The 18,652-nt window shown below is 39.3% G+C and overlaps 1 protein-coding gene and 1 pseudogene across 1 annotated transcript in view; both read right to left on the bottom strand.

Annotated features, from left to right (window-relative positions):
• LOC101340595 (contactin-4) overlaps positions 1 to 18,652 on the bottom strand; it is a 580,334-nt gene that overhangs the window by 199,777 nt on the left and 361,905 nt on the right. The window contains exons 7-8 of the mRNA XM_004368276.1: positions 16,679 to 16,863; positions 2,366 to 2,502 (exon numbers count right to left, since the gene is read on the bottom strand). Of these exons, the coding sequence (XP_004368333.1) occupies positions 2,366 to 2,502; positions 16,679 to 16,863 (322 nt within the window). The remainder of the gene's footprint in view (positions 1 to 2,365; positions 2,503 to 16,678; positions 16,864 to 18,652) is intronic.
• Positions 12,996 to 14,056, bottom strand: LOC101340862 (nucleoside diphosphate-linked moiety X motif 13 pseudogene; annotated as a pseudogene).

Below are 18,652 nucleotides of genomic sequence, written 5' to 3'. Positions count from 1 at the left end.
AGACATTTTCCATATATATATCCACAGTTCTGGATCCAGTAGACATTTAATATTTGAATCCAGGCTCCATCACTAACTAACAATGTGATCTTAGGCAAACTGCTCGGTCTTCGTTTTCCTTGTCTGTAAAATGGGCATAACAATTACATTTACCTCATAAGGTCTCTTTCGAATATCAGATGACATAATGCATGTGAAGTGCTAATACAGGTTAGCACTTGCTAAAATTATCTGTGAAGCACACCTTCCAAATATTTTGGGAATATTATTATAACATAGCACTTCCCCCTTGCAAAATGCATACAGTATGAGTAGAATTTTTTTCAATTCACTAACTCTTCATCTTTTAAAATTCACATGATTTATTGAGTTTTTTTACTTCAATGATTATATATTTCCAATACTTCTATTTTGTTCTTTTTTTAAAACTACTTGCTTATCTTTTTTAAATGTCTTGTTTATGTTTATGGACATGATTCTGTCATTTATCTCTTTGAGCATCCTAAAACTCATCACTGTTGAGTCAATTCCGACTCAAAGTGACCCTTCGGGACAGAGTAGAACTGCCCCATAGCGTTTTCCAAGGCTGTAATCTTTATGGAAGTAGAATGCCACATCTTTCTCCCATGGAGCAGATGGTGGGTTCAAACTACCTTTCTTTCAGTTAGCAGCCACTGTGCCACCAGGGCTCCTTTTGAGCATCCTAAGCACGTTTATTTCTATATCTTTGCTGGATTATTCCATTGATTGCTCTTCACGCGTTTCAGAATATTGGTTTGCAGGTTGATTTTGAAAGGAAGTTTTTTGTTTGTTTGTTCTCTCTCTCCCCGTCTAGCAATTCTGTGGCTGCTTCCATCTCATCCCCTGAGCTGCCAGTTCAGAAACAGGTTGAATCATGGCCTCTCAGAGGTCTCGCCCTGCAGTAATGCAGGAACTGCTGCAGCTCCTGGCCCAGAGCTGTGGCTCAGTCCTTGCCACCTCTGTTACACCGCAGCATCCTATTAAGCCAGGCAGCAATTTAGCTCCTTCTTTCATCTGATGGCAATAGGTGGAAAGGGTCTCCATCCCCCTGGCCTTTGCTCCAAAGATATTGTACTGTCTTTATAGAGCATTTTGTACACCTGAGCTCCCAGCTACCACAGCCTGCTTCCAGGCCTACAGGCTGGTGGCTTCAGCCCCACTCATCACTTTTAGTTTTTGTTCTACTTATGTTTTATAGAGACATTAATCTTGTGCTTGATTCTGTCATTACTACATGCTTGAGGCCAAGTGGGTGTTTTGATGGTGAACTTAACTGCATCACATTGTCCAGAAGTCTCTCTGGACAGAAGAGAATAATAAAACCACAGTGGGATGGGAGTTTAGATGCTATCTTAGGTTACTTATTACTGCTATGAAAGAAATACCACATGTGGGTGTCTTTAATGAACAGAAATTTATTTTCTCACAGTTTAGGAGGCTAAAAGACCAAATTTAGGGCACCAGTTTTAGGGGAAGGCTCTCTCTGTCTGCTCTGGGGAAAGATCCTTGTGTCTGAATTACTGAACTGAACAATTCTACTCATACTGTATACATTTTATAAGAAAAAGTGCTATGGTATGATAATATTCATTGGCGATCTTCATGTGGCATCTATTTTCCCTGTTTGTCCTTCATTAATTCTGTGCCTAATCTGCTCATTTTACATCTCAAAAGTAATTGGTTTCAAGCACATCCTTTAATGATATGGCCTAATTAACATAACAAAGAAAATCCTATTCCCAGATTACATTCACCTATACCAAACCCATTGCCTTCGAGTTAATTCTAACTCATAGTGACCCTATAGGACGGAGTAGAACTGCCCCATACAGTTTCCAAGGAGCACCTGGTGGAATTGAACTGTTGACTTTTCGGTTAGCAGCCATAGCTCTTAACCACTACACCACAAGGGTTTCCTCCACCTATACAGGGGTTAGGATTCACAACACGTATATTTGGGGAACACAGTTCAACTCATAATAGATGCTGAGAGGTCACTCACTTGCTAAGCGACTCACTCTTGCCTATTGCACTCGCGGATTTGTGTCTTAGCAAAATTACATGCTCCAGACCTTTTGTGTGACTTTCCAATAGTAGAGCCACAGATGTTGATCTGTGAAGACCCAAGATCTGGTATGAAGTCTAACTGCAGGAGGCTGACAAAATGGATCTATGCACACTTTCTATCTATCAATGGAATTCACCTTCGCTTTTTCCACTATTAAGGGCACTTGGCTGTGTATTATTTTTTGAAACAACTCACTATTTTCCTGTTTCCATAGCAATAAGGCCACATTAAACATTACAGTCAATACTGAAGCACAATTATTATCCATTTGCTTACCCGAGTTAACAGTGGTTCACCGTTTTTTAGCCACCTGTATGTAGGCTTGGGCTTTCCATTTGCTTTACATTCCCAAAAGACACTTTCTTCAATGGCCACGTGGATATCATTTATTTTTTGAATCCAGTTAGGTTGAGCTACAGCAGTACAAAAGGCAAAGAAAAAACATACATTCAGTGTATGCTCAATATACTTTTATCACATGCAATGAAGGGGCAAAAGTCCCTTGTTCAGATCTTATGCAAATTACAAGGCTGGGTAGAGGTTGGGAGGGTGGTGCTTCTTTTAGAAGCAACATACCATCCTATACCCTGTTCTGAACCTCAAGTTTTTGTGGTCTACATTGCTGCTGGTCTTTTAATCACTAAAGGCAGAATGAAGAGAACTACCACTATCCATATGAAAAAATTAACTGCTCCCCCACCAGTGTCTGTACTTCTTTTTTTCACTTTTAGAAGGAGAAATCCCCACCACAATCCTGCCACTTTCAGCTGGCCCCATGTATTCCCAGCTGTACACTACATTTCCCAGATTCCTCTGCAGCTAAAGGTAACCTACTTAGTTCATGTCAGTGGTATGTGTGCGAAAGTGATGACGGCAACTTCCAGGCTATTTACTTCAAGATGCTTGCCTTGGACTCTTCTTGTCCCCTTCCCAGATTGAAAAAACTGACAACTGAAACAGCTTTGGATTCAGAGATGGGGGCTATGTACTTAGGATGGAAATGATGACCTGCTGCCCTTGGACCTTGAATGACCTTGTAGAGCAAAGCAGCCCTACACTCCCAGGCCCCAACCCCTACCCCCCGCCCCCCCACTCCCTCATCTATCTTTGGAACAATACTAAGAGAAAAATAAACATTTAAGCCACTGTATTTTTGGGTCTCTATATTATAGCAGCTTAGCCTGTCCCGAATACACTTCACTCCCACAAGTTTTACAGATAATTTTTGTGAGATTTTTCTCCTTCAAGACTATCATAGTTGCTTATTATTGCCTGATTTCATCTTGATAGAATATTATCCAAAGGAGTAGAGCTCTAGAACCTCAAATGCCCAAGTCAGTCCTATTTTTACCTAAACCTTCGTAGGAAACCAAGTCTTGCCCACAGTCAGCACAAGAATTCAAGAAAGTACTTAATCTCCACATTGCTCACTGTCCTTACCCCACCACCAAAATTATATGACATTTTCCCTGTTTCAATTGAAGCCACATTTTCCTTCCTTGTCCTCAATGGAGATAACGACAGTATTAATTCCAAATTCCATAAAAAGTCTTCATAAATATTAAATCTTGCTTAAGGAACAATTCATGATGAACTATGATATTAAATGAATTTAGGAGAAGACCTTTAGCCTAAAGACCATGTGGAAGAGCACAATAGCTACCTTTCAGAAATGCTATCTGCTCACAGGGCATTTCTATAGGGTTATGTCTACCAAGGTAGACCTCATCATCATAGTTGATATCAGTACAGTCACATGTTGCTTAACAACCACGATATGTTCTGTGAAATAGGATGGTATGTGATTCGGACGTTCTGGGAACATGTCTAAATCACGAGCAATAGCATTCACTGATTTCTCACTTTTGTGTTGTTAAATAACCTTTTGTTTCACTTCCAAGTTGATACTTCTCTTTTGTCTCTTGTTGCCGCTATCACTAGCACTGGTGTTGCTGTGTTTGGGAGCCATAATGCACTTCACGGTAACATTTAAAAAAAAAATTAAACAGAGAGATCACGCTACAACACTCAGGAGATGCACCATACACGAGATCGGATGCTGCTATGAGTTGAAGCATACACTATTATATGGTAAACTTGATTTGTGAGTAGGGAAAGTTCACATTAAAATAACAACAGAAAGTACAGTATAGTACATATTTAAGCCAGTAACATAGGCATTTATTATGAGTATTAAGACATGTATTATAGGTTATATAAGTACTGTAGCATTATACGCCTGGCAGCACAATCGCTTTGTATACAAGAGACATGAGCTACATGTGTTGTGTGTGGGAAGCACAGTCTGGTTACATCTGTTACGTCCCATTCTCTTATAAGGATTTCTGAACTCTATTATAATCTTACATGCTGTCGGACATTGCCCGAACCGATGTTATGTGGCGCATGACTGTATTTAATTAGAAGATGCTGCTCACTATGCTTAATAGGTCTTTTAGCCGCCTTGAGCTCAGTATCTTCACTCAGTGAGCGTTCAGATAACCTATAATTTAATTCTAAAGGAAATCACAAACGTTGAGGACAAGTTGTATATCTTACCTTCTCAATAATAAAACTAGAAAAATACCAAGTCACTTAACTAACAGAGGTCTCTAGGTCCCTGAATAAATGATGCTTTCTCCCCTTTCTATCTATAAGCAATTTCATGTTTTACAAGAGTAAAACACAATTCTACAAATCCTCTACTGATGGGGATGATGCATTGTGGCATATGAAGGGAGGCTGAAAGGTCAACTTCAAAAGAAAGTTATAACATTACAAGAATTAACTTGAATAAAGGGTTATAACCATCATCCTTGAAAGAGCTACAAGTCTGCCATTACTCCATATCTTCCTGCTACTAATGCAGAGGGAACTCAAAAGGTAGATACATTTTCGGTTCTCTGCTTGGAGGTTTCGATGCGTAACCCTGATAAGACTAATGGCAGCTGTGTGCATGATTTCAAACTCAACTTGCTGAATATTTACCCCCCACAGAGTCCATGAAAACAAAGCAAACAAGAAAAGCCACAGAAATCTGTGTGGAATATTAACAACTAAGTCAAACTTTTCAAAGGGAGTGCAGAAATAACAGAAGGGCAAATGTAACTTATGAAGCAATGTCAAGTTGAAATTCAAAAAGGAAACATCAAAACCACCTGAAGAGACAGAGATTTCAATGATATGGATTTCCTGTAACACTTGGGCTTATTCATTGCTTTCTTTTAACAATACTGAAAGTTAGAAGCAAAACCTTAAAATCTCAAAAAGGCGATGGGGCAGGGGAGGGAGAGCCTTGAGAGGATTTTGAAAAGATCTGGCAAAGTCCTAACTAACTAATTAAACACTTCTGAAGGCTCATTCTGTCTCTTCCAACAAGGTTATGGAGGTCAAAGTGCTTGGCAAGAACGCTCAGTGGTAGTTATTTAGGTTGGTCAAGGTGACATCAACAACATATTCAACCTTTTTGAGACATCATCAGGAAGTTTCTTTGTTTTCAAAGTAAAATTCATTCATGGAAGCCAAATTTGAAATGATATAAACATATTCATCTTGAAGTGAATATCTGGACATGAGCCCATGAAGATCAGGAATAGAACATCATATAAATGGCAAAAAATGAGATAGTCTTCTTTAACATGCTGATTACAGATCCACAGGGAAAAAACCCACACAGTGAAGGTTTCTGCTGCTATTTACTTAGATGAGATGAACCATATCTAAGTGGGTGAGCTTTTCTTACTTGGACAACTAAAGTACTATGCTTGATGGAAATTGTTCACAATTCTCCAAAGCGTCACCTTTAGTTCACTAGTTCAAGATCCTTGGATAACAAAGAGCCCAAATCGATACATTCTGGAAAAGACAATTTGTTCCTTTTTTTTTTTTTGATAATAAATGTGTACCTAGATCTTAAGCAAAGATGTCACTTTAATGACTAAGATGCCGCTGACCCAAGCCATGGTATTTTTTGATTGCCTCATACATATCCAAAGCTGGGCAATGTAAAAAGGAAGATCAAAGGAGAATTGACGCGTTGGAATTGTGGGGTTGGTGAATAATATTGAAAACACCATGGGCTGCCAGAAGAATGAACAAATCAGCCTTGGAATAAGTACATACAGAATGCTTCTTAGAAGCAAGGATGGGGAGACTTCATCTTACTTACTTGGACATGTTATCAGCAGGGATCAGTCTCTCATCATGCTTGGTAAAGTAGAAGGTCAGTGAAAAAAAGGGAGACCCTCATTGAGACGGATTGACATGGTGGCTGCACAATGAGCTTAAACATAGCAACGATTATGAGGATGACACAGGACTGGGCAATGTTTCATTCTGTTGTACGTAAGGTTGCCATGAGTCGGAGCTAACTCAATAGCAACTAACAACAACCTGATATTGATTGCTTAATGTCTAGGTTCAACTATATTTTATAACTCTATGTCTAAATTATAGCTCCAAGTCAGGCCTGAACAGGTTGTTTCAGCACTATTATCTCAGAATAAGGTTATACCTAAATTCTTTTTAAATATTATATATAGATCCCACATTACTAAAACAGAACCATCAGTTTTGGTCTTTCATGTTCTTTCATGGTTTGAAACAGAAAAATCCTTTCTCTTAGACATTCTAAGTCTTGTTCTCGAGATATAAATTCAAATATGAGGTTAAATGGTTGTGCTGGAATTTGACCCTCTGACACTGTTAGCATCTTAGATAAACAATCTCTTCATTACAATCTTTTGTTCAGTAACTGCCAGAAATGACCTAAATCAATTCTTTTGTGTATTCTAGCCCTGCAAGCATCTTATCCAATAATAATTTATATTGTAGACAGATATAATTTGAATTTGGTAGGTCAAACAATTCTCAGAGGTATCTGGATCTCCAATTTTCCAAAAGGAGAAACTTCTAGCAAGAAGAAATACCATCATTGGCCTTAGACCTTAGAAGGTTAAAGATCTAAAAAAAGGGTATGATGGACAAAATATATCTGAATTACTATGACAAACACGACCTGTAGCCTTTCAAAATCATTTCTGGTTGCTTATCCAATCTTGGAGATGAATCATCTATCTCCGGGGAATGTAGATGTTTGCCTAAAACTGCTTAACAATTTTATTGATAGTGAATTTTATGGGCCTGAAGATAATTACTTAGCTTCAGTTTACCTCCTGTGTACGAATTTTCTGCAAATATTATCTCTGACCTCGATTCTACTGTTGATACAGAATCATTGAGATATTCTCAATAACATTAGTTTAAATCCAGTGTTCCCAATATCAGCACTACAATTACTTCTTTTTCTGGACAGAATCTTCCAGTTGATTGCTGTAGTCTTCTCTTAAACCCCTGACTTCCAGTTTACAGAAGTCACTGAAAGGAAGGGCCAACTTTATAAGAAAGAATGTTGCATTCTGGGGTAGGATTCAACTTTGATCTTTGTTCAGCCCTGATAAACTCCACTCCTCTGACTTCAGGCTCTCATCCACTTCTAATACAACACCACCAAGCATCATTATCCTAATAGGGGTTTTCAAACTGTGTTCCATGAACCCTGAGGTTCTTGGGAGGTACCTCCTTCAAATAAAGCAGCTTTACTTTGTTTCAAGCATTGAGAACTCCAAGTAATAATTCTTGTTTTTGTCTGTTTTGTTTGTTAAAGGAGCTTGATAATTAAACACACAAGAATTTTGAAAAATACTATGTGAAGCCATCTAAATCCTGTAGTGTTGTAGGATGAGCTTTGGACTTGGAGCTTGGAGATAGAAAGCCTAAATTTTCTCATTTAAATTGAGGGAGGTTGGGCTTGATAATGTCTAAAGCTCCTTCTAACTTTAACATGTTAAACCATTAGATTGCCTCTTGAATCAATTGAATTCATGGATATCCAGGTTTTTCTACTAATTTGTGCTTTACTCAGACATTTCTGTTTATGGTCTCTTCATCTCTTTATAAGTTACATCTGAATTTTGCTTCTACTGCTGGCAGAGGAGATGCCTTCAGGCCAACCCTCTCTCAGAAAACAATGATAAACCAACTATGTGAAGGCACTAGGGAACAACCAAAAACAGGCATATTTCTTTTTACAGGTATTCATCAATAAATAAAACAGACTGTCTGACATAACCTGTATGAGATAATGAATATGAAATAATGGATAAAATGGGAATGTGCCATGCATGCCGTAAATGTTATACAAATTAAAAGAATACTGCCTTTATTTAATGTCTTTAGTCTAACCTTTAAATTTCTCTGTCTTCTTGTCTTACCTAGTTCTCTAATTTTCTCTCCAACTACACCCAGTGAACCCACAGCTCCTGTCAAATAAGGATCTTCTTTGTCCTCAAATACAATAATCCAGCTCCTGACTCCATACCTTTGTCCTACCATCTTGCCTTCTGGAATGTTCTCCCCCCTTCTTCTAACCAGTTTTTACTCTGCAGCACCACCTCCTCCTTGAAGCCTTTCCTGACCTGTCAACCACACTCTCCCTAAACATGTTCGGCTAATTTGGCACAAACAGTGTAACTGTTTGTATTATTCCCTTATGCTTTGGTTTAACTTGTTTATTGTTAACCACTTTCTATAAGAGTTCACATTTTCTTCCCAGAGATGCTGAAGTCAATTTAGAATTTTAAAAATGAGTCGTGGAATAAAAACAATTGGAAATCAGCAGTAGAATGTTCATTAAACCTGAAGACTGGGTCACCGAGCCCAATTCTACCTAGATAAACCAAATTGTTACTCCAGCCTAACACAGATTATCTTCTTCACATTTCTTTTTTGATCTTCAACTCACTCACTACCTAGTGTTCCTCTGAATTCACTGTTACTGAGCTGAATTCATTGCTTTATCTTTCCTCCATCCACCGTCAGCCCAAAATACTACCAATCATGGTTTCTACTTATTTATGGACTATCTTATCAGCATCATTTTATATGTATTATTTCGAAACCTCATGCAGATGACACAATCTTGCTTGCTGAAAGTGAAGAGGACTTGAAGCACTTACTGATGAAGATCAAAGACCATAGCCTTCAGAATGGATTACACCTCAACATAAAAAAAACAAAAATCTTCACAACTGGACCCATATGCAACATCATGATAAATGGAGAAAAGACTGAAGTTGTCAATGATTTCATTTTACTTGGATCCACAATCAACACCATGGAAGCAGCAGTCAAGAAATCAAAACATGCATTGCATCCGGCAAATCTGCTGCAAAAGACCTCTTTAAAGTGTAAAGAAGCAAAGGTGTCACCTTGAAGACTAAGATGTCCCTGACCCAAGCCATGGTGTTTTCAGTCACCTCATATGCATGTGAAAGCTGGACAATGAATAAGGAAGACTGAATAAGAATTGATACCTTTGAATTATGGTGTTGGTGAAGAATATTGAATATACCATGGACTGCCAAAAGAATGAACAAATCTGTCTTGGAAGAAGTACAGCCAGAATGCTCCTTAGAAGCTAGGATGGCAAGACTATGTCTCTCATACTTTGGACATGTTATCAGTTGAGATCAGTCACCAAAGAAGGACAGCATGCTTGTTAATACAGAACCAAAAAAAAAAAAAAAAATCCTTTACCATCAAGTTGATTCCGACTCATAGCGACCCTATAGGACAGGGCAGAACTGCCCCACAGGGTTTCCAAGGAGTGGCTGGTGGATTCAAATTACTGATCTTTTGTTTAGCAGCCATAGCTCTTAACCACTATGCCACCAGGGTTTCCTAGTAATGTACAGGGTCAGTGAAAAAGAGGAAGACCCTCAACAAGATGGATTGACACAGTGACTGCAACAGTGGGCTCAAGCATAACAATGATTGTGAGGATGGTGCAGGACTGGGCAGTGTTTTGTTCTGTTGTTCATAGGGTCGCTATGAGTTGGAACAGACTTGACGGCACCTAACAACAACATAACAAGCTGCAAGTTAAGCGGGATTATCCCCATTTTATAGATGATGTCCAGAGACATTAAGGTCTAGAGGCAGCAAAGGGCTCAGGAATGACATACAGACCTACTCGGTTCCAAAGTCCACACTCCGTTCACAGGATCCTAAAATATGTCTAACCTTACCTTCAATGGTGATGGGAGTATTCTTTTGGTCACATGGTTCTCAGAGTGTTGTCTAAGGACCATTGGGGGGGGTCCCCAAGTCACTTTCAGGGAGTCCACGAGGTCCTTCCCTTTCCAACTACACATCTATGTAAAACCAGATGTTTTTCACATATGTCAACCAAAATAACATATCATGACAGACTGAATACAGAAGGAGACATGAGAATCCAGCTTTCTTTTATTAATCCAGACATTAATGAAATATGCAAAACTATAAACAGTACCACTCTTCTCATTAAAAAATTTTTTTTGTTTGGAAAAATATAGTGAGTTCTCTTAAAATATCTTTATTGCTGTTATTTGAAAATATATTAAAAACAAAACCTATTGTCTTTGAGTCAATTCCAACCCATAGTGACCCTACAGGACAGAGCAGAGCTGTCCCATAGGGTTTCCAAGGCTGCAAGCTTTAAGGAAGCAGACTGCCAGGTCTTTTTCCGGCAGAGCAGCTGGTGGGTTCAAACTGCTGCCCCTTCTGTTAGCAGCCGAGTGCTGAACCAATGTGCCACCAAGCCTCCTTTAAAATATATTAATAACTAAGTATTTTAAAATTCCCAGTTGTAATTTCTAATATGGTTTATATGATAGATATAAACATAAGTTTTCGGGGTATCCAATAATTTTTAAGGGTGAAAAAAAGTCCTGAAACCCAAAGTTTATGAACTTTCAGATAAATGAATTCACTTAAGCAAAAATTATTACAAATAAATTTAAACAATATTCCTTGATAAACAAAAATTGTAGCAGTTACATTCTGCCTCCTTCTGTGGCAATGGACAGTGAGAGACTTGAAGTGCATTTCAATCCACTTTCCTTAATGTGACTTTCTTCCCTGGCTTGAAGTTTTTCATGGGACGAAGACCTTGTCTCCCCACCCCTGTATTACTTCCTACTGACCATTATTTACAACATGTTCTCAGTGCGCATCCATTGGAAAACTATAGCCAACCATTTTACTGCAACTACCAGAAGAGGGGAAGGAAACAAAAATTGTTGACTTTACTGTAAGTGATAGCCAGGGAAATACTGAGGGTCTCATTATCAGCTCTGTCTAGGTCAATTAAGCAGACTATTGCTCTACTGTGAAATTACCTTATCTGCTGTGTTCACTTTTTGGTCACTCTGTCCTTTAAACCACTTTACATGGCTGAATATTATCTAGTGGTCACACATACACAGCACATCCGTGGGGAAATTAGCCTGCTGTGCTGCAAGGTGCTTTTGTATTCACTTACCGATGACCTTAGAGATACCGAAACACTATTTGCAGTGTCACCAAAGCTGCAATTTTACCTTTAGAGGCAAAGGGCCATAGTGTATGAGGTCTAGACATTCAGCAACACGTGTAATTTAGAAACTAAAAAAAAAAAAAAAGTTATTTTAGACTCTATAATCAGGTGATTGACTTAGAAAACTGAAAGTGAAAAAGTCAACTGCTTATCTGGATGTTTTCATTTATGATATTGCTTGTGGAAAATGTCAGTGCAGGAAAAGCATCCGGATGATTGATGATTTTTTTTCCTTACTTATTTTATTTAAATGTTTTATTGGCAGGAAAAGTAACATGGGTGGTACAGCAGAAAGAACAGTTCTAGTCATAGTTCTGAATCTAATTCATTACATGACCTTGGGTAAGTTATTTTATGTCTCTAGGCCTTCTTTTCTTTATTTATAAAAAGCCAAGGTTTGGTCCCAATAATTTCTAGAGTTCCTTCTAGCTCAAACATTATAGAACTCTATGAAATATAGCCTTATTACTGCCCGAATATTACATTCTCTATTTCCTAAAGATCAAGATGGTTTTACTTGCTTGACCCTTGTTAAACATATAGGAGAAATTGTACAAAAGGTATTCAAGTTCTTCAGTTTACACTTCATTTTTCTAAATAATGGCTATAATTCTATTGGTCTATTTGTGCAAAATGGAAGTGTCTATACAGACACAATGAAGTGGAAAGATGAGTAATTATAAGTGAATTAAATCCATTTTATATTTCCCTTTCCTTTTTTCAAACATAATTAACTTTAGCACTTCCTTTCTACTTTGTCTATGTAGACTGGCTACAATGTCTGATGTGACAGCAGGCTGTTAGCTTTCCAGGGAAGTGGGAACACTGTCTCTTGGATGCAATTTAATCTTCAGCTTCACTATTACCACTTGAAACAAAGTAGCATAGGCAATGTTCTCAAAATGTGCTCTCCAGGCAAGCAACATCAGCACTACCTGGAAACTTACTAGAAATGCAAATTCTCATCTCCTCCTCCACCCAACCTACTGAATCAGAAGGGCAGCAGCCAGCCAGTATTCTGTGTTTTCATAAGACTTCAAGTGATTCTGATGCATGCTGTACTATTCTAATCCTATAAAGTATAAAGTAACTTAGTATTGACTTGAGATTTCTTATATATTTTCAATACCAAAATAAAATTTTTAACCAAAATTACCCAGGCATATTTTGATAGTTAGTGTAAACCCAGCAGTATAAGCCACATGCCAGAAGAGGTTTGCTTCCAAGGTCTAAGGAGAAAATGGGTAAACAAGGGCCTACATACAAATTAATGACTCAGTCTTCCCACTGATTTTGACAGTTGACATCTAATCAGCTTTTCTTCTCAAACTGACATTTTTGATGGTCCATTAATAAGAACTTTGGTTAACATTGCTGGTAGAGGTATCTCTTGGTAGGATCACCTTCTGCTCTGCCTTTTGATACTGGCCTGGAAATGGCCTTTGTCACCTCCCCTTTATCAATCAATCTCTGGTATGCCCCTCAGGGCTAAGCAGGCAAGGAAGAACAGCTCTGTTTTTCCAACCACTCCTTAATCAACTGATGGGCGATGGCTAACTTGGGGGGGAACCAGAATGGGAAAGTCCCATCCTGTTGCGTATAGGGGCCCTTTCTTCTCAGGGCTGTGGTGACCTCATTGTGACTGAACCAGGCAGCTGCCTCCAGTTCTCTCAAGTTCATCTGGATCTCTGTCTGCCGTGGTTTCACAGTTGCATGACAAGCAATCATGAGTCAGCTGTTAGGAACAGGCCAGTGCTGGGATGCTGAATACTGCAGTCTGTCCAACTCTAATCCCACCTCTTCTGCAACTTCCCACCGGACAGCTTCTTCTAGACTTTCACCCATATCACAGAAACCTGTCAAGGCAGAATACATTCCCTTGGGAAAGGAATTCTGGCGGGCAAGCAGGCATCGGGTCCCATCCGACACCAGGGTGATCACCACAGGAGCCATCTGTGGGTAATAGATGATCTTATTGGAAGGGCACACACACTTGCTGCCAGCCACATTCTTCTTGGTGGGCTGTCCACTTCTGCTGCAGAACTGATGGGCATCATGCCAATGGAGAAGAGCCTGAGCCATGGACGGAAAGCAGGCATCCCTCATACTCAGCCGAAAGAGCCTTGCTCAGCTCAGTGAAAGAGCCCTGGAGCTCTGTCTCCATTTCAGGTTTCTGTAAGGAAGCACTTGTCAAAAAGGAACTATTCAGACCTAGATCCAGAGCAAACCATGCTTCTTGCTGCTCGGAGCAGCCAATCAATACAGAATTCTTCTATTTTTTGTGTGTCCTGTCCAAACTTATCCAAGAGCCTTTCCAACTCTAATAAACTATACTGGGGGGCCAGGCACTGATGCTGATGCTCTGATAACTGAATCAAAGGAGCCAGACTATGGAAGAGGTAAAATGCTCCTGTACACTGGGCTTTTTTACATGCATCATCATCTTCCTTTAGTTAAAATATATACCTTGCATTATTGACATAGGTTGACCGCAGCCTATAGCAACAAAAAGATTTTCTTCTGCAGGCTATTCCACAATAAAGGGACATTGTCATGTCTCTGAAAATCCTGAAGAGTCTTCCGTTCCACTGTAATCACTCTGAATTTTATGTGTCGGAGGATGCATTCCTAGGCCTCAAGAATCAGCAGAAACCAGGAAACTTCGAACTTTCCTGTCAAGTTCGGCCACCCTTCTGCAGAGCTTTTTTTTTTTTTTTTTTTTTAATGAACTTTAGATGAACGTTTACAGAACAAACTAGCTTCTCATTAAACACTTAGTACATATATTGTTTTATGGCATTGGTTAACAACACCATGACATGTCAGTACTCTCCCTTCTGAACCTTGGGTTCCCTATTACCAGCTTTCCTGTCCCCTCCTGCCTTCTAGTCCTTGCCCCTGGGCTGGGGTACCCCTTTAGTCTCATTTTGTCCTATGGGTCTGTCTAATCTTTGGCTAAAAGGTGAACCACTGGAGTGACTTCATTACTGGGCTAAAAGGGTGTCTGGGGGCCATATTCTTGGGGTTTCTCCAGTCTCTGTCAGGCCAGTAAGTCTGGTCTTTTTTTTTTTTTTTTTTGAGTTAGAATTTTATTCTACATTTTTCCCTTGCTCTGTCCCGGACCCTCTATTGCGATTCCTATCAGAGCAGTCAGTGGTGGTAGCCAGGCACAATCTAGTTGTACTGGACTCAGTCTGGTGGAGGCCATGGTAGTTGTGGTCCATTCGTCCTTTGGACTAATCTTTCCCTTGTGTCTTTAGTTTCCTTCATTCTCCCTTGCTCCTGAAGGGGTGAGACCAGTGGAGTATCTTAGATGGCTGCTACAGGCTTTTAAGAACCCAGACGCTACTCACCAAAGTAGACTGTAGAACATTTTCTTCACAAACTATGTTATGCCAATTGAGCTAGATGTTCCCTGAGACCATGGTCCCCACAGCCCTCAGCCCAGTAATTCAGTCCCTAAGGGAGTTTGGATTTGTCCATGGAGCTTCCACAACCTTACCCTGAGCAAGTTGTGCGGGTATCCCCAGTATTATATACTGTCTTGGCAATGGGTTTTTTTAAATTCTACTAAGACAAAATAGACTGCTAACCAAAAGGTCAGCAGTTTGAATCCACTAGCTGCTCCTTGAAAACCCTACAGAGCAGTTCTAGTTTGTCCTATAGGGTTGCTATGAGTCAGAATCGACTTGAGGGCGACAGGTTTGGTTTTTGGTTTTTTACCTGAATATTTTCAGATCGGCTGTATCTGACATCTAAGAAATGATTATTATACTGGTGAGAAAAAAAATGAACCCTAAATAGGAAAAAAAAAAAAAAAAAGAGCAATTTTCATCTCCGTAAGTAAATCTGAAATCCTCAATCTTATGTTTTTCCAGTCAATTAACTGTGGTGTCTTTTGCTTTTCAACCAATCAATTAAAGTATCAATCAATTCAGTGTAAGAAAGAGCAAACATAAAACAGCAGGTCTATTATTGGCATGAATAGAGTTAGTCCTTTATTATTCTTGAAGAAAGATGAGTGATCAAAGAGAAATGAAGATTTATTCAAATAACTGTTGCCCAGCTCATCCTGTGAAGAATTTTTCTAGCATCCTGTCTGCTCTCCCACCCCACACTAGCTCCTCAGAGGTGGTGGTGGTGGGGTGGTCGTTGCAAGCTGGCTGACCGCATCTCTACCCAATTTCCAATCATGTTTCTAAAAATTCTTATGTGACTGTTAAAGAAAATTCTGTGACCAAATCCTAACACTCAAATGCTCTGGAAGAAGAATTGGTGAAATAGAGTTCTTGGGTATTTTGTGAGAAATAAGACCACTTAAAGTTTTTGATACAACTTGCTCCTACTGAACTACTCTCATCATTTCAATATGCATTTTTGTTCTTTCAAATCATTCTTGAACCAATAATATTTATTCTCCATACTCCAGACAGTTAGTATTCAAACATGTTGCACGTTGACAAAACTCAATTTGCTTTCAAGATGCCTATGCAATGGAAATTCTTTTTTGGATTTCCAATCAATACCTAACAGGGGTTCCAAGATAGGCTTAATTGCAGACCACGTGCTAGAGGGTTAACATTTATATCACATTTGGACAAATGCCCATGATTTGATTGGAAGAGGAGCAGCTGCACATAAAAAGTCTTTGGGGTGAGAAAGATTTGTCACGCTCCACTTTGTTAAGAACTATATTTGGACAGTGTGCCTTTTGAAATGTTCATGCTACCACATTAAATTGCTACCAAATAAGAGCAAATTACAAAGGATTAACACTAGCCTCAAATGAAAATCTTAATGAAGAACAGTACACAGCTTTAAAAAATAAATCAGGAGCAGAAAAGAAAGGAAGTTCCCTGTGTCAGGTTTGCAGCTTGATAGAAGGAGGAAAAATAGATTCCCTTCTAACTGTGTTCACACTAATAACTATCCCCCAAACACATCAGCCTAATTTCTTCCTCTCTGCTCAGTCAACATCCTAGCCTCCCACACTCACTCTCCACACCCAGAATCATCTAGGGAATATTAATTATGTAGCAAACCAACTGTTTTACACAATGCTGTTCTGCACAATCCCTCTAAAAAAGCCTGAGTTCAAACCTTCCAACTTATGATTTTAATACTAAGAAGTTTGGCAGCACCATAAATGATAAAGTTGCATCCAAACTTACCATAAAAAGTCAACTGTCCCTTTGCTACATTTTTCCCTCTTGAATTTTCAGCCACACATTCATATAATCCAGCATCCTCCTGCTGAAAATTGGGGATCTCAAGAATTCCATTTGACTCGTGTCTTCTGGCTTTCCTTGCTATGGGTTTTCCATCGGCTCTTCGCCAGATAATAGTTGGTACTGGACTGATAGCAAGAAAAAAAGAGTAGTGAATCAAATTGGAAAAACTGTACCTTTTATTTAAATCTACGCTCCTAACAACACCTTCCTTCTTGTTTCTAAAACATGTAAGATTGCATTAGGCAGTGTTTTCTAAACTTCATTGATTCATGCATCACTCTTAGGATTTTAACCATAGCCATACCTCTCGTATTATTATTTAGTATTTTTCTTAAGATCAAATCACTTTTTAAACCTTACATAATGTAATCTATCTCCTATGTAATATTCTCTGAAATGAAAACAGATTTCATAGGTGTCGTATTTTTTCTAATACATACATATAAAAATCAAAGGCTTATCCACATATGTGGTAGATTAAAGTTGGTTGCAAATTCTTTCATCTTCCTCCCATTGTGTTGGGGGCTATGTCCCCTCCCCTTGAATCTGGGTGAGTTCTATGACTACTTTGACTAATAAAATAAGGCGGAAGTAGTGTTGTGCTGGTCCCTGGGAAGCACAAACAGTTTGCACTCAAATACTAACTCAAAGGTTGTCGGTTTGAACCCACCCAGTGGTGTCGCAGAAGAAAGGCCTGCTGTTCTGCTTCTGTAAAGAGTACAGGCAAGAAAACCCTATGGAGCACAGTTATACACTGTAATATATGGGGTCTCCAGGAGTTGGAGTCGACTTGACGGCAATGGGTTTGGTTTTTCTTTTTGTTTAGTGTTATGCCAGTTTGCAAGCCCAGGCATTAAGAGACTGGCAGTTTCTACTTTCTGTCTCCTGGAAAACTCTCGATGGGATGCTTGTGCCTCCATGTAAGAAGTGTGAATACCTCGAGACAGACGTGCAGGAGAGGACCCTCATAAGGCTCTCCAGTTGACAATTCCAGGGAGCCTAGACTTCTAACATGCCCGCCAATGCACCAGAAATGTGAGTGACGCTCTTTTGGACTCTCCAGACAAGCTCATCTGCTACCTGAATACCACTGAGAGACATGAATTGATGCCTCACAGAGCAAAAGAACCATCCAGTCAAGCTCTGCCCAAATTCCTGACCCACCAAGTTGTGAGATATAAGGAAACAGCAGTTGTTGTATGCTGCTAAGTTTGTTACAAAGCAAGAGACAAGAGAATCAATATATTGTTATAAATCTTCCTATGTACCAACAGTGAAAGTGTCTTTGAGAAATAGCCAAATAATGAAGAAATGATAGAACCAGTAAGTTCAAAAACTCTGGGAGACACAACCTAATTGCTGACATAGAGGGAGGGTTTATTGGAGGTATATTAAATTTTGGACAACATGGTTATTCTCCTCTTTGTTGCTGTTTAGATTGAGAACATTACCGACTTATGTCAGTCCATTAGGAGGGTTAATAACCGGAAGCCCCCCTCCCCACACACACACCCAAAGTGATTTAGGGAAACTCTACTTAAAATACTGAGATAAACGAGGAAGCAATCTGTGGGGTCTTTCAAGGCATCTATGATCCTACAGCCATAACTGTTAGCAACATCTTAAATTGCAAGGAGAGCGTCATTGAGTCTGCAAATCACTGGCTTAGTGAGCTAACCACTGCTTTTAAGATTGCAGCTTCCTAGCAGGGGATGCGATTCCTTATTTATTTTTTTTAACAAAACACACACACACACACACACACACACACACACACACACACACATTCAAACTCATAGCCATCCCTCATCCTTGAACTGGTCCTGTTGGTTCTATCCCCAATAGTAAGGCTCTTGCCTAGAATTTTGCCCCTGCTTTTTCTTTCCTGCTTCAAACCCTGGTATGAGAATTTCA

Source organism: Trichechus manatus, unplaced genomic scaffold (assembly GCF_000243295.1).
Source record: "Trichechus manatus latirostris isolate Lorelei unplaced genomic scaffold, TriManLat1.0 scaffold00001, whole genome shotgun sequence".
Lineage (NCBI taxonomy): Eukaryota > Metazoa > Chordata > Mammalia > Sirenia > Trichechidae > Trichechus > Trichechus manatus.
This window is presented reverse-complemented; position numbering and strand designations above follow the sequence as displayed.